Raw genomic sequence first — 17033 nt, 5'->3', positions numbered from 1 at the left:
CCTGTTGCAGGTCCTAATACAACAACCAGCACAGAAGACTGGCTGCATAAGATGAGGATGGTAATGTTTTCCATCTCACTGTAGCTAACATTGCACTGATCACCGTAAGGAATACTACTTTTAACCGCTTCCCTATTATTATGTATTTTCTAATATATGCTTGATAATTTTATGTTTGCTTTCAAAAATTTTGTGCTTTTCATCCTGTAATGTTACTTTTCACTGATCATTGTTAACATTTATAAAGATGGCATTCATTTCATACAGGTTGCAACTTTTATGCAGTCAGGTGGGTGGGTTGTTTGTTTATATATCAACTAAGCAAAATCTGTCACAGTAATGTAATACATTTGATGGTATTGTTGCCCACATTAGCAGAACATGATGTATATGAGTCAGGCAGGGTGTGAGCTCAGTCAAACAAAGTGGAAGGAAGCAGATGTATGCAGGTACCAAAGATGTAAGAAGTACCAATGGAATGCATAGGAATAGTGTGCAGATATTGGTCAGAGTCTAGGAATGCCAAAAGTGTCCTCAAGTGCTGAGGAACTCAATTCCAAGAACTCCAAATTGCCCAAAACTGGTTAAAAATGCAATGAAAGATCATGTGAGCAAGTTACAGTCCTATGGGGGAGAGCGGTGCAATATGGAACAGAGTCTGCTATGGCCCTTGCAACTGTTACATATGTTAGGACAAATGGACGAGACAAAGCATAAAACTGCTGTGCCTTCTGTGACTAGAAAGAGGCAACATAATCTGCCCCATGACTTATCCGGGGCCCCAGATCCCCAGATTGTCTGTAGCATCAGGAAGAGAATGAGATCAGATTCACAAGTATCTCAGCATAGTGTAAGCATAACTAAATCTACAGCAGAATAGCTCTAGGACGTAATGCAGACTAAATAACTTACGTAGTATCCAAGTACAGACTGTGAACTTTCTGGCCAATCAGAAAAGGATAATGCTCCATAGAAGGACTTGCTCTGAAGTCTCCTGTGTGCAATACAACGGTCCCATTTGGAAGGGAAAAAAGGATCATTGCAGCACCAGGACAACTGCCAGGGAGTGAAACGGTGGAGGATGAGAAGAAAGGCATTTTGAGTTGGAATTCATGTATTCGAATCCATATAGATAATAAAGATCTCTAGTTAAAATACATTAATTTAACTGTTAAACACTGATGCTGGTTTTGCCAAAGATACCTACTGATTAGCATCGAGCAATACCACCTTGATCCCATTTACTATGCATTCTTTATCCATTGGCAAGATGTGGACACACTGTTGGAATTCATGTATTCGAATCCATATAGATAATAAAGATCTCTAGTTAAAATACATTAATTTAACTGTTAAACACTGATGCTGGTTTTGCCAAAGATACCTACTGATTAGCATCGAGCAATACCACCTTGATCCCATTTACTATGCATTCTTTATCCATTGGCAAGATGTGGACACACTGCTGGAATTCATGTATTCAAATCCATATAGATAATAAAGATCTCTAGTTAAAATACATTAATTTAACTGTTAAACACTGATGCTGGTTTTGCCAAAGATACCTACTGATTAGCATCGAGCAATACCACCTTGATCCCATTTACTATGCATTCTTTATCCATTGGCAAGATGTGGACACACTGTTTTTGCACGTGAAGCTTGCTCATCACTAGATTTCCAGTTATCTGAAAAACCAAGAGTGTTTAGCCAACAATATTCCCCATTTTGTCAATTACCCACAATTTTATCTGATGCAGAAAGACTTAAGGGCCAAACTACACCTTACATTTCCAGATCCAGCTGGCTTTCCACACAGCCATAAAGCAGCTACAGAAAATGGCAGGGGCCTGATTTGGCTCAGGTTCATGCCATGATGGGCGGAGGGGCTCCTGCCTTTTCTTACAACATTTTCATGAGCTGAAATGACGCCAGGAAGGAACACATACAGTATGCCTTGCACATATAGCTCCAAAATGGGGCAAATGACTCTGCCCTCCAGGGCCATTTCAATTTGGAAAAATGGCAGAGAGGGAGGAACCCCTCTTCCCCCCATGCTGTGGTCCTGGGACAAATTGGTAAAGTGAGCTGGGTCAAAGGAACCCAGACCCAACTCATTCAAAAATGTAATGTGTAATTTGAACCACCTAATATTCAAGGGATGAAAAAGCCTATACCTTTCAGAAGTCAACTGTTAGAATGTTGAAGACCTACAGATAGACGGCAAAACTAGAAAGAGGAAACCTCCACAGATACAGTTTATCTAGGGGACTTCTTCAGGGCAATTGAACCTCTTTCTAAAGGAACAGCTATGACATTTTATATACCATCCTTTCAAATGCCTTTGAAAAAATGTAACTTTGGAAGCCTTGATACATTTTCTTCAGATCTAAGACCCAGTGTAAAAATTTCGGAGCCAGACTTAACAATAACAAATACATTTTTTTCCCATAATCATGTGACCTGCCTCAAGCAGGTCTCTGTAGAGGGGACATATGGAGTTCAGCCCCCCCCCAAAATCTTACACCACATTTTGGCTATAAACATGCACACACAAAAAAAATGACTAGATTCTGGGATAAACTTTCCACGCTGCGGTTTCTATGAACAGGGACAGCCTGTATAGGGAGTACTCTATCTTAGGTTCCCCACCAGCATTTTGAAAGTACCTGTCCACCAAAGGTTTTACCACCTGAACTAGATCAGAGCAATTTTTCCCACCACAGATCCTTTGACCACATATAAGTGTGTTGTGCCAGTTTTCATATATTGCTTGGATAGTACTTTTTGCATTTGCTTATTTTCCTAAAGTACTTTAGAGCAATGCTCCCTCTAAGCTGTGGAGTCTTGTGAGCAAAAATTCTACTTTGTGAGCTACTGGCATTAAAGTTGTGAGCAAGCACCTTGGCTGCTGCATAAATTAGTTTGCTCTGGAGCCATCCTTCCTCAGCTAAGACAAAAATGTGTGAGCTGGAGGCTAAAAAACTGTGAGCTAACTCAGCTTAGAGGGAACACTGCTTTAGAGTTGTACACAGCTTTGCAACAGATAGATTTCTGGCATTTATACAGTTACTTTGAACTAAGTTGTGTAATTCTGGTGGCACTGGAGGCATGGAGACGCACTGGCCTTAGTCAACAGGAGCTTTTGAAAACGTTTAAAGTAAATGGCTTGGCAAGAGTAACAACCCCTTTTTGTCTACCTTCCTTGTCACCCTTTTGACAGTTGTTTGTTTCCATAACTTGTTTCAATGTTTTTGATTGTGGGCTGGCTTGGGGACACTAAGCTGGGTGGAAAAGTGGTATAAAATATTTTACCTATATATTTATTTATTTGAAAAAAGTTCCATCTTCAGTACTTGGAAAGGGAAACCAGAAAGCGTCCAGTTAGCATACGTGCCAGGCAGAAACAAATATGCAAAAGGGGGCAAAAAGAGCAGAGTGCTGGAGTAGGACGTCTGATGCAATCTTACTGGCAAAATACATATTAAGTTTACAAGCATATAACAAAGTCCAGCTAGGGTTCTTAAAAGAAAAGACTGCACGTGAGACTATGTTTTGAATGGAAAGGAGGGCTAAATGCACACTCTTCTATGTATTATTTAGTGCTTTCTATTAGGCGACACAGAATCTTATCCGTCCGTCATTCTCTGTTTGTCTACTGTCCATCTGAACTCTCCTTGCATGTGCTCCCTTGCTATGCCTTCTAAAGAAGGGCTCCAGTACCCCCTCTTAGGCACAACTTTTGAGACAAGTGGAATTGCCACATTAGCTACTCGTGCCAAAAGCCCCAAGAGGCATCACAGCAGCTACCAAAAGAACTTGTTAAAAAGCACCCCATTCCTTGCCTCTTAAGCAAGGCCTTTGGGGGAAAGCTGTACATAAAAGGCAGAGAATGGAATACTACATGGGAAAATGGGGCAAAAGCTTCTTACGCAGCACCCCAACCCTGCCTCTGAGGAACAGCTATGGGTGCCAGTTCTGTTGGGCTGTCAGAAGGGCTGGAAATAAGGCACCACAGGCCCTCTGCCAAGCAGATCCGTTGAGGCCTGGGCTATTCTAATTCATTCCCTTTTCTATGATAGTGACACTCAAATTCATCTTAAGCAATAAAGACAAATAACCTAATCATGTGTTTATAAATAAAGACTGTCTGGTAGGTACACTGTCAATGAAATACAGTTAGAGAATATGATTGTGGTTTGGTCTTGCAATGCAGAAAAGAAGCACCAGAAAAACCTGATAACAGATCACCGAGGAAACATGCATGAAAGAAACAACAGAGGCTGGACAGACCACTCCCAATGGCTAAGAAACTAAGAAAATAGAGAAACACTTCTCTGTTTCCAGAAACTTATCTGACTTACACTAAAAGCCCTTCCCAGTATACCTACTGCTGTGCTCTCTCTGGGAAAAGGGACGAGGTGGAGCAAGAAGCCTTCATGAGGCCAGCAGCAAGCCAGGAGCAGGAACCTCCTGGTTTAAAGATGGTTAAACGTGATGCCTGTATGCAGCCATGTTCAGTATAAAGTCACTATAAAGGTTATAGGGTACATCTATGCGAGACTTACAAAAAAACGTACCTTATTGCAGTATATTGGGAATGTAAACTTTTTTGTGAGGCCACCATAATGATCAGAATGAAAATGTGTCAGGAAATAGCCTGTGCATCCTTCAATTTCTCCATACTGGAACGCATCTACTACAAAACCTGTTCCTATAACAAATCCATACAATTTCGTTAGCGCATATACATGGGAACAGCTACGATCCTTAAAAAAAACACAATTCATCTATCTTCCATATTTACCCACACATGCAATGTTCGGCCTCCATTTTATCCTCGCCACTACCCTATGAGGAAGGTTAAACTGAGAGAAAGTGACTGACTAATTAAGCCAACGACCTTAATGACAAGGTATGGATTTGAAACTGGATCACCCTGGTCTCAGTCTGACACACTAACTGCTACACCACACTAGCTATAAAGTCCTGAGCATCATTTTAACAGACGTTTTCAAACCAGGCCAAGCAATGCAAAATGTCAAGGTAAACCACAGAAGCAAATTATATCTGTGCACATTTTCTCTTCTGTAAGACTAACAACAAGAACCAGACATGCATGTGTCTTCCTGCTGTTTCCAGTTCCTTCTTGTTTCTCACTTTTCCAGAAACCGTGTTTTTTTGTTTTTCGCAAGTTCCTCACAAAATAATATAGTTTAAAAATTGTTTTAAAATTCTTAACAATGAAATATATAAATTAAACACACTAATGCATTTATTACTGTTTAAGTTAATGGGATTTTCAACACAAAATCCTAGATTTGCTGAGCTCAGGGCCTCAAAAGTTCCTAACATATTAAACCACAGGGATACTAAGAGGGGCTGGACAGCTGAAAGGCAAGAAGAACTAGGAAAACTCCAGACATATACAGAGGAGAGAGATGGTTTCTGGTTTTAGGGTGGTAGAGCTCACAGTGTATGTCTATATGGATGAATAAGAAACACATCCAAGGGAAGCATTTCAAGTGAATTACTTCATTCTTTTGCTAGACTAGTATAATTTTGTATACTAAAACCCTTAAGGCTACAGTCCTAAGGGCATTTACGTAGGAGTAAGCATGCAGTGATATTAGCAGTCAGACCCCTCCTCCCACAGAGGGGCAGTTTATGGGAAGAGAGAGAAACACCCGTCTTAATATCACACTCAATATTTGAGGTGCAGGGCACTGCTTGGGCCAAAATGGGCTGAGATGGATGCCAGCCAGGCATTAGCCTGGGAAAACAATTTTAATATGCGAGTCAGAGTGGCTGGCTACTACCCCACTCTTGTCCTGGAGAGATGCATGACTTAAGAACAATGGGTTGCCCAAGTCCTACTGATTCATTCAGCATAATCCCATCAACACCCCAGCCTCGCTTTCCCCATACCCATTACCCCCTGATTAAGTGGCAATTAATCAACACTTAAATTGCTCTTCAAGTCTGGTGCTTATAGAACCATCAAGCCTCTTACACCTTTTGTCTATCTCCAGTAAAGCCACTACGTCATTGTTTTCTGGCAAGCACATCCTCCCAGCGTAAGGGTATTTTTGCCCTATAATCAGACCACCCTGGTGCCTTGGATCCCTCCTCACACCCCCACTTTCATTTCCCAAAATGCTGGCTGTTTTTGCTCTTTGACTGCTGCTTCTGTGGACCTCTTCAAAATCAGTAATGATCACCCTTCCCTAAAAATCTCTCCCCTTCCTCCTTATTTTCTTAGTTAGTTCTTCTGTGTTTGTATTCATTTTTTGTTTATTTCATTTTCTTTTTAATAAAGACCTTTCTGGTTGACCATCTGCCTGGTTTATTTGAGAGTTCCCTTAAAAGGAAAAATCCTGGTATACATAGGTGGAGAATTCCAGTTACCTGCCTCTTGCTCTTTCGCAAATCCCCCCAATTAATTAGGAGACGGCCTATTTGGGTAACTAATTTCAGACTATAAATTTATACTGCAATCCTAAGAGCACTTTCCTGGCAATTGGCCCCATTGAATAGACCTGAGCAGGATTTTGAATAGACCTGGTTACAATGGCATTGTCAGTTTCTCAAACATATAAAATAAAGCAAACTGCGTATTCAAAGAGCAAATAAAACATGAAATGCATGAACAACTATTGACAACAATGTAACAACTTAATAAGATTTAGTAATAACTAAGAAACAGTACATGTCAGAAAGAAGTATCTAATTTGGGAACACAATTCTAATATTACTTAATTTGGTTAGTCTTTTTAAGAAGTTTTTGTTGTTGTTTAAAAAAATTCCTTCAGGCTTATTATTCCAGGAAAATAACATAAGCTCTTATGATATAGTTTCACATTTCTCTGTATAATTAGATTTGTTTTGCATATTGATGCTTCATTGAAAAATAGATCACATTTTCATGCATATTTTGGTTAACAAATGATACAGGTTTTCTTCCTCCAATTAATTAATTAATTCAGAAAAAGCTGGAGCAGGTGTAGAAGAAATGCAGTAGAGACATTGTAGAAATCATAGAAAGAAAATATGGTTTTTACCATCAATGGGAAAACTTGGCAACACAATAAGAAACGGAACATACTACCTGGTATCTTCTTATAGAAAGGACACTGTTTTTTTCTTGTTTCACCTTCACCTGTCCATGACTCTCTAAATCTTTTTCGCCAGCGTCTCTGCCCACCAAACGCTGGCTCTGCATGGGTGGGAGTTTTTCTTGAGCTTTCCATAACCACATCCGAGTCTCCCAATGAGCCTTCAGCTTTCCTCTTTCTAGATCTGGACCTCTTTCCTGAAGCAGTGGGTGGACTCAATGTGTGTGTTTTCTCACAAAGATTTTTCTTTTGGTCACTCTCCATTTTTGCTTTCGGTTGCAACCCAAAGAAAACACCAATGTCCATTTGTTTAAGTTCCTTGGCTGGAATGGCTTGAACTTTAAGCTTTGCAGCAGAAACATGTGGCAATTTTTGAGAAACAGTACTCGGAAAAACAGGCACAGTTACAGTATTACTAAGCCTTCCTTCTTTTTTCATGATTGAATATGAATTGTTATGAGACAGTGTATTTCCACATGAATCAGGAATAGTTTTAGCTATACTGCAGGACTTCTCTAAAGAGCCAGCTTGCCGGTGTTGAAAAGGCTGAATGCTTTCTTCTGTGAATTTCAATGCCAGCAGCTTGTTTTTAACAGCAGTGTCTGACTTGGCTATTGAATTACAATTGCTCGACTCACATTTACCTGCATTGGGTATGGAAGAACTCAGTTTAAGGCCCTCAAACTCCTCCCCACTACTCTTGAAATCAAGAGGAGTAGGAAATTCTTCTGTAGTGTGTTTCACCAGGTCAAGATTGTTTGTTAAAATCCTTCTGGAAATGCTAGCTTGTGAAAAAGACTTAGAAACTCCATCCATAATTGGGAATATATTTAAAGTTTCACAGCAGTCACTGATCATTACTTCAACACTGTTATGCTCAAGTTCCCTCTGTTGTGAAGTACCAGCTGGTTTATTAAGGACGCAGCTTCCAGCTTTTGCACTCCTGTCTTCTGGGCTTTTGACAGCAAATAATCTTTTTCTGAGATGTTTAACCTTTGTTTCTTTCTCTTCCTCCTCTTCCCCTTCCTCTTCTGTAGATTTTTCTTCATCTGTATTCAGAGGAGAATAAGAAATATCACAGTCGCTGAAGTCAGCTTTTGCGACTAGAGTGTTTAATTGAAGTGAGTCATATTGACTTTCCTGATGAAGACTGCCTTTGGTTTCTTGAGAAAAGGGGCCCAGACTCATAGCCTGATTTGTACCACCTGTGAACTGTATTCTGTGTTGATGGATACCTTGAATGTTTTCCAAAGAGGAAGTCTTTATATTAACCACATCCACAGAATTTGTATTTGATGAACTCTGCTGTAACAGAACACAGCAATCTGGAGATTTTCCCATGCTCCTGTTCAAATCCTTCAATGCCCCATCTTCAGTGGTACTGCTACAGTTAATGGACTGAGAAGCACCAGGACCAAAAAAACAGTTTCCTAAGCTGGAAGATGAGAATTCCACAAGAGGATCCCCTGCTCTGCTTGAAGCAAGTAGAAAATGACTATAACGTTTGTAATGAGAAGGTATGGTTGAAGTACACAGAAGACCATCAGGGCACTCTAAGAAAACAAATAAAAGTATGAGTAGTAAAAAAAAAATCATTTATAGCACAATACTTGATCTCTGAAATCACTACAAATAACCTACAGCATTAAGACCAAAGCGATTCGGACAACTTGGTTCCCAAAAGCTTTACTTAGGAGTGCTGTGAGGAAGCTCCAGGCTCTAACCAATAATATTTGTGAACACATACTTGGCAATCATAACATAAGAAGAGCCTACTAGATCACAGGTGGTCCATCTAGTCCACCATCTTGTTTCACACAGTGTCCAACCAATTGCCTAGGAAGGCAAACAGACAATAGAGGCCAATGGGATATGGCCATCAAGAGAGCTAAGAATGGAATAGAATCCTGGGCTCATCTGATTGTGTAACCAATATTTAAAGGGAGACATGGTAGATCATTACCAGTTGTCCCCCTTGGTGTCTTAACCTGTTATCTAGACTTTTGCAGCAATAGGTGAAGAGCAGGCTTGAAGGGAGACTTTGAGCCTGTGCTCCTAATATTTGATTGGGTTAGAAAATTCCAGGCTGCAGGAAAATCTGTAAAACTGTTAGCCTGAATTGGAGTTCCCTGCACAGATGCTGGTATCAAACGTAGGCCCTGTCAGGCTGTGCCAGAATGCTCCAACTTGAACCCATTCCTAGGAAAAGAAATGTTGAGAGTCCTTTGTAAGGATAGGGTTAACTAGCAAGATACTTTTTTTTGTATTTTCATTCCAGTATTTTACTTAACTGCTCTGTAAATTGCTTGTTCCTGATTATCTGTGCTTTCTAAGAGCAAGGTTTAGTTACTCAAGATTTAGTGAACTGACTGCTTAAGAAATCCCACCAACAGTACACCAAGCTGCTCTGTTGCACATCCAGGGCTCAGTCAGATGTTGCAAGCCTCTGTCTCACATGCACACACACAGATGTTCTGGCATTTAAAAAGGAGCCAGGTGTACTCCACAACAGTCAGACTAGGGTTGTGCAATTTTTTTAAAAAATCAGTATTTTATGGTTTGGGTCTACTGGACCCCCCCAAAATGTTGGTGTTTCTGGAAAAATCCCAGACCTGGCTGGGAGGGCTTCTCCTGCAGCATGGTTTAAACTGTGTTGCAAGAGAAGTTGGCCCCAGGAACTGCTGTGCCAGCTAGCAGATTGCCCCCTGTAGCACAGCAGCTTTTGGGGCACAAGAAGCCACACCTAGCAGATTGCTCCCTGTGGCACAGCAGCTTTTGGGGCAGAAGAAGCCAGCCCCAAGCCAAGCCAGTGGGAACAGTCTGCCCCCCACTCTCACAGCTGATCCTTGGGCTGGCTTCTGCAGCCCCTTTAAACTTTAGAGGGACTGTAATAGAAGCGTGACAAACAGCTGAGAGGCGGGAGCAGGTTACTCCCGCCTTTCTGCTGTTGTTGGATCTATTGGTAATTCCCATATGTATCCAGGATTTCCCCTGCAGCTTTCCTGAGAAAACCTGGATACATTTGGTAAGCCAAAATATATTCAGAAAACACCAATAAGGTATTATTTGGGTATATTTTCGGCTCAGGTAGATCTGCATGCACACCCCTAAGTCAGACTCTTCTCCAAAAATTTGATATACATTTTTACTTTATCAGGTAATGCTACATGTAGAGTTGCAATTCCAATTTAAAACCTGATCTAATATTATAGAAGTTATTTTTCAGTAGAGAGTAAGGTTGCTGTTTTTCTTTTCACTGGCTTTGCTCCTGGGCTTTTAAAAGCACAGGCATGCTCTTTTCATGGCACTGAAAATATTTCATCTCCTAAATCTCTGAGAGTCAGACTGCTCTTAAAGACACAGGAATAGGGCGTGTAAAAACCATACTGGAGGAGCATTTTGTTACCCATTACTGTACCTTGTTCAGCAGTTCCTGCACTGTCCAAACATTCAGTAACATGCCACTGAGGCATCTGGACCGACAGCAAAGAGAAAGGCATCTGGCAACTTGGGCAGTATCCTTCATACACTGGACGTGCATTTACAGGGCTTTTCTTCTTACAGCTTCTCTTTGGTTTTGTTGAAGATGATGTTCTTTCTTGGGACTGTACAACATGGTCACAACTGTTGAAAACACCAACATTCTGATCTTGCTTTAAGGATGTCTGAATGCCCCTCTGCCTTGGCCTTTGCTTTCGTTTATTAGGCTTGTATTTTCCTTCAGATATTTTCCTATTACTTTTGCTGCCATTACTTTGTGATGTACTCTTTTCATCATTTGATTCCTGTGCATTTGTGGAGGTGACTTCTGAAGTCTGGCATGGTGACTTCGGTTTTCTAATAGATTTGTACTCCCAGATGTCCTCTTCCAACAGGTCATCTTCAGACATGACAACTCCAAAGCATTCAAAAATATTTCTTCAAAATTTAATAGCATTCCGATATTTTCCAATGTATATACTTTCTTGTCTTACTTTTTTTTTTACTTCCTTGGTCTGTATGACAAAAATACTCAGATGCAATTTAAAAAATGAAGTTAGGCCACAAACATAAAACACTCTCCGCAAAAATATGGATTTAATAGACAAACAAATGCAGAGATTTTAATTCTATGAGTTGTTTTTAAAAATCAACCATGGAAATTTTTAAGGATACTAGGAGACTTTCTGAATCTATTGTTCCTCCTGGGACAACAGTCTTTGTAATATCAGCTTTTGGGAAGTTTAGTTAGAGGATAGCATGACTGTTCCACTGACTTCTTTGTTTGACTCAAACACCTAAAATACATAACAATACAAAAAATGGTAAATTAGTTCTACAGTAACTTACTTAAATGCAAGAAAAATATCTAGAGAGTAGCCACAAAGGCTTTGATCCTGCCAAAAAATTATTGTCTTTACTGTTTTTGCAACAAGAGTCATAAATAGCAAACCCTTGTCCCACAATAAACCTTGATCTACAGGAAAACATGAAAGAATTTAAAGGCTGCTACTGCAAAAGTTGACATGTGATTTGACAACAGCTGCTAGAAATTTTGCCACATGCAGGACCAAAAATAAAATCACACCTTTCTTGCCTTGCTCTTTCTTGCTGCAGTCCCAAATACCCCCTTGTCTCCCCACATGTTGTTTCTGAAAGACAAGGGGCTTCCAGGAGCAGCATGAATGGGAAGTCAGAGGTCTGCCATACAAATGGAGGCCTGGCAAAAACCATCCACCCATCTAAATCCTCCATAGGATGCAACCCATACCATGCTACAGCAAACACAAAAAGACCTTAAAGACTAACCAGTTGTGTGACCAGAAGGTACCCACAGTGGCTGATCTCTTCACGCCTTGCCCTCCTCACAAGAGACCAGTGTGACCCTTGAAAAGGTACTGCTGGGTCATGAAACTCCACAGACAAAAACAACCACCTGGCATGGAGACCTGCTGTGAGGACAGGGAACTGAAAGTAGTTGCTCTTCCACCAGTAGAAAGCTTGGTGGGAAAAGTGTGGTGGAGCAAGAACCTTACAGACACAAGAGCAAAGTGGAGCTGATTTTTCTCCACGCCCCTTTCCTTATCACCACCCATAATCAAAAAGATCATCAAAAACAGGGAGTTGCCTATTCACAAAGACATGGCTGATGCGAGCTTACCCAGACTAAGGTCCTCCCAACACCCAGCAATAAGGTCTGCACAAACCCTGCAATTACAAAATTTTGATCTAAGGAATTAATGGTCGTATTACTGCAGCAAACCCTTGATCTAAATCAATATCATGTAGTCTTTTCTATCTTTAAGGTCCTCTTTTCACCTCAGCACAAAAGGAAAACCAACTATATACCTTCCAGGACAAAGTCTTGCACAATCATATCCTCTCGATACTTATTTGGAAGTAAAGACTTGACAGGAATCTTGTGACATCTGAAAGCCTAACAAGATTTTATTCCAGCATAATCTTTTACGGACTAGAGCCCATTTAGTCAGATGTATGCAGTTGTCACTAAGCACACACATTTATATATGAGGTTATGAAGGGTGGAAAAATAGCAAGAAACAAAGGCTACACAACATCTGACAAAGGAGCCTCTAGTTCAGAAAATTTTATGTTGGAATAAAATCTTATGAGTCTTTCCCCCCCTGTTCTTGTTGCATAACACTGCTATCCCTCTGGGAATATTACTTGGAAGTTTAAGTCTCACTGAGATGCTTATACCTAAGTAAACGTTGATAGAGCAATGTTTAAAGAGGGGGAAAGGCCAGATTTCAAAGTAAGTAGAGAAGGCACTGCCGTGGTGCTTGTGCTACAAAGCCCGTAAAAAACCCAATGAATGGACTCTGCCCTCAAAACAGATGCCCTGAGCTCACCGCTTGACTTACCAGAAATTAAAGCACATCCTTTAACACGCGTTTATACCTATGTAGATTCCCGCGAATATATATTTCTCAGGCACAGGAAGCACTCCTCAACCCTCTTCTTACTCACATACCTGATGTCAGCAACAATTTCACGTCTTCCGTTCTCTCTTCGGCATCTGTTACCTTCTTCCTCCCGAATCATGCTATCCAACAGGAAGCGCACTTTCTCTTCTACAATTGTTCTCCTCGGCACTGTATCCTTAAAAAAAATAAAATTATAATATTTTGGATTATCATGAATCCAAAATTTTTGTTGTTTCCTGCATTTCATTTACTAGGAATATCATACCGACTACTCTTTCTACGGAATCGGCAGAATCCAAATCACAACTCCGTTTTGTTTGTTTGCCGGACATGCGGTTGCCCGCGCTTTTTTGAGAATACATTTTACATAAAAAGAAAACCATTGAAATTTTTATCTTTTTAATGAGACGATATTAATAAATTGTCTTGCTGCAGATTTCTTATTTCCGCCACTGGACGGAGTATTTTCTTGAATCTGCTGAAAACGAAACGACAGATCAGTAAACAAAGAGCGCCCTCTGGGATTACTTCATAGACAGAAGAAGCGAGGCAGACAATATGGCGACGGGCGGCGAGCTGGCCGCCCTTTTGGCCGCGCAGACACAGCTGGACTACGCGCTTGAGGACGCGTTGACGTCTCAAGAGAAGGCGAACTTGGTCTACCAGCACTTGCGAAAGGTGGATACGTGGGAGCGGGATTTGAAAGTCCCGGAGTTTGAAAAAGGTGAGCTGCGTTGTGGATTGGAGGAGATGGAGGTGGGCGGAAGGGCTTCATCCCACCTTTTGCGCATCCTCAGAATCATTCACTTCTGGTTAACTATCGCTGTGCTTTATGTATCCTTTCCGCCCGCAGAACTTTTGTCTTTCCTTTTATGGTCATAACAATCCTGTGAAGCGGGTTAAATTTAGGCTCGCACCGGTGTATTTGAAACCGGGGTTCCCTAGGTTAAGTGCAACCATACCAGTTCCGAAAATCCAGCCACTTTTTTTGGACTCCCCGTTAGGATAGCTGAGTTTTCTAGTATTTGGCTGAGCGTTATTCGAATGATCTCTAGTTCCAGCTCCTGCCAACCTAGCAGTTCGAAAGCAAGAAATTGCAAGTAGATAAATAGGTACCACTTCGGTGGGAAGGTAACAGCGTTCCGTGCACCTTGGTGTTTAGTCATGCCGGCCACATGACCACGGGAACGTCTTCGGACAGCGCTGGCTCTTCGGCTTGGAAATGGAGATGAGCACCGCAACCCTAGAGTCGGACTCGACTGGCTTTCGAGCAAGGGGAACCTTTACCTTTACCTTTACTATTCGAATGATAGGTTGCATGTCTAACCCACAGTCTACAACAGTTTCTTTATCCGTATGCTGATAAATTATTGTGAGAATATGTGCACACCTACCAATTTGTCTATAAAAGTTGTGTTTGAATTTGGAAGCGTGGGTTTTTGTGTTTGGGGTTTTTTTTGCTGTATGTGTGTATCTAGGTAAGCACATCTGAGCCGTATGTGTGTATTTACTAGGTACCTTTTGACCTCTTTGTTGTACTTGTATCTCCTAATCAAGAGCTAAACATCTTAAATAGGTGAGGATTCAGAGAGCCTATGTAGAGCTTGTGAAGGAAGATTTGTTGACAAGTACCAACCCTGCTTAACTTCCAATATTATAAGAACATAAGAAGAGCCCTGCTGGATTAGACCAGTAGTCCATCTCGTCCAGCATCCTTTCTCACACAGTGACCAACCAGTTCCCCTGGTTGGCCAACAACGGGGCGTAGAGGCCAAGGCCCTCCTCTGATGTTGCCTCCTGGTTCTAGAATTTAGAGGCTTAGTGCCTCTGAATATGTAGGTTCCCCTCAGCCACCATGGCTAGTAGCCATTGATAGACTTATCCTCCATGAATCTATCTAATCCCCTTTTAGAGCTGTTTGCTCCTATGGCCATCACTACATTTTCTGGCGGTGAATTCCCCATTTTAATCACTCTTTGTATAAAGTAGTATTTCCTTTTGTCTGTTCTGAACCTACTGCCCATCAGCTTCATTGGATTCCCTTGAGTTTTAGTATTTTAGGAGAGGGAGAAAAAATTTTCTTTGTCAAGTCTCTCATCCCATGCATAGTTTTATAAACCTCTATCATGTCCCCGCTTAGTTGACTCTTTTCCAAACTGAAAAGTCCCAGCCTTCCTCATAGGGAAGGTGTTCCAACCTCCTAATCATCTTGATTGCCCTCCTTTGTACTTTTCCCAACTCTGCAATGGCCTTTTGAAGAAACGGTGATCAGACACAGTGTTCCAAATGAGGCCACACACACACTCACACATAGGGGCATTACATATATAAGCTTACTCCTTCAGGGCGCTTCCATCGCCAAAGATCATGGGCATTGAGTGTGCCAGCCTGGTATGGGAGGCCGGGGAGAGTGTGGTGATTCGGCTGGTGTACCGACCGCCTAACACACCGGCCAATAGCCTACCGTCCCTGATGGAACACCCTATACTGACAGTCCTGGGTGATCTCAATGTCCATGCTAATGATGCAACCTCTATTCAGCAACGGACCTGGTGTCGTCCATGGCGGCGCTAGGACTCTCCCAATATGTAATGACCCCCACTCACTGAGCTGGGCACACACACAATTTGATTTTTGTGGCTGGGGTAACAGTGGACCGAGTTACTGCTTTGGCAGTCCCATGGTCAGACCACCATGCCCTGAAGGCCCGCCTGAATGTGCTGCCCCGACCCTGTTTAGGCAGCGAGCACATTTTAGCTTGCCCGTGGAGCCAGATGGACCCAGTGCGGTTCTAGATGGCTCTGTGGGATCCGATGCCCCCTGGTGGCTCACTAGATGAGCTTGTGGAGAACTGGCATAGCCGGCTCTCTGCAGCCATCGACGAGATTGCTCCCTGGCGCCCTCTGCGCTCTCGCTCTAGGCTCTCTCCCTGGTTCACCCAGGAGTTACGGCTTATGAAGCGAGAGTTGAGATGGCTAGAGAGATGGTGGCGTCGCGCTAGTGACGAAGCTACAAGAGCATCTTATGGGACATTTGTGAGATCCTATGAGAGCTGCGAAGAGAGATTACTACGCGGCTACGATTGCATCTGCGAGCTCGCGCCCAGCCCAATAGTTTAGAACGATTTGGTCTACAACAGCTCTGCCACAGGGCAGACCAAACGCTAGGGAATTGGACATTGGCTGTGAGGCATTTGCGAGCTACTTCGCGGATAAAGTCTTGTTGCTCTGCCGCGACCTCCCCGCCACAGTTGAAACAGTGAGTGAGCTCGAGGCCCCAAGCACGTCTTCAGTCTTGGTTTTGGATCATTTCAGCCTACTTAACCCATTAAGCCTACACTTGAAGTTGGGATTTTTTTCTCCCAACGCGCATCACCTTACACTTACCAGCATTGAACCTCATTTGCCACATTGCTGCCCACTCACTCAGTCTGTATAGGTCCTCTTGGAGCTCTTCACAGACAGCTTTGGTTTTTACAATCCTGATTATTTATGTATTTATTCAATTAGATTTTAACCACCTGCCCCTGCTGAGGCAAGGCTCAGGGCGGTGTACAACATATTAAAATCATACAATAATTTTGTGTCAGCTGCAGACTTGACCACTATACTACTCACTCCTAGTTCCACATAATTTATAAACTAATGAATTACTACCAGACCCAATACCAATCCTTGTGGGACTCCACTGCTTACTTCCCTCCATTGTGAAAGCTGTCCATTGATTCCTACTTTTTGCTTCCTGTCATTTAACCAGTTTTTAATCCATAGCAGAACCTTTCCTCTTATCCCATGATTGCTAAGTTTACTCAGGAGTCTTTGGTGACGTACCTTGTCAAAAGCCTTTTGAAAATCCAGGTATATAATATTTACTTGGTCACTGTTGTCTGTATGCTTGTTCAATTTCTCAAAGAACTCCAACAGATTGGTGAGGCTGGTTTTCTCTTTGTGCCTAACCTATCTTTGATTACAGTTTCTACTAATTTGCCAGG

At 41.8% G+C, this 17033-nt stretch overlaps 2 protein-coding genes across 3 annotated transcripts in view; one reads left to right on the top strand and one right to left on the bottom strand.

Moving 5' to 3' along the window:
• The window catches only part of DCLRE1A (DNA cross-link repair 1A), a 19884-nt gene extending 8532 nt beyond the window's left edge, over positions 1 to 11352 (bottom strand). The window contains exons 1-5 of one of the 2 annotated variants that reach the window (XM_015425528.1): positions 10534 to 11352; positions 7106 to 8668; positions 4581 to 4714; positions 1570 to 1688; positions 913 to 1056 (exon numbers count right to left, since the gene is read on the bottom strand). In XM_015425528.1, coding sequence (XP_015281014.1) covers positions 913 to 1056; positions 1570 to 1688; positions 4581 to 4714; positions 7106 to 8668; positions 10534 to 11005 — 2432 coding nt within the window. In that variant the 5' untranslated portion in view covers positions 11006 to 11352. The remainder of the gene's footprint in view (positions 1 to 912; positions 1057 to 1569; positions 1689 to 4580; positions 4715 to 7105; positions 8669 to 10533) is intronic. The other variant, XM_015425529.1, reaches the window with a different exon arrangement.
• A 2248-nt stretch (positions 11353 to 13600) lies between these two features.
• The window catches only part of NHLRC2 (NHL repeat containing 2), a 55909-nt gene continuing 52476 nt past the window's right edge, over positions 13601 to 17033 (top strand). Inside the window, exon 1 of the mRNA XM_015425532.1 lies at positions 13601 to 13766. Within this exon, the coding sequence (XP_015281018.1) occupies positions 13601 to 13766 (166 nt within the window). The remainder of the gene's footprint in view (positions 13767 to 17033) is intronic.

Source organism: Gekko japonicus, unplaced genomic scaffold (genome assembly GCF_001447785.1).
Source record: "Gekko japonicus isolate JY-2015 unplaced genomic scaffold, Gekko_japonicus_V1.1 scaffold633, whole genome shotgun sequence".
NCBI classification, from domain to species: domain Eukaryota; kingdom Metazoa; phylum Chordata; class Lepidosauria; order Squamata; family Gekkonidae; genus Gekko; species Gekko japonicus.
Note: the sequence above shows the minus strand (reverse complement) of the source record. Positions and strands in the feature narration are given on the sequence as shown.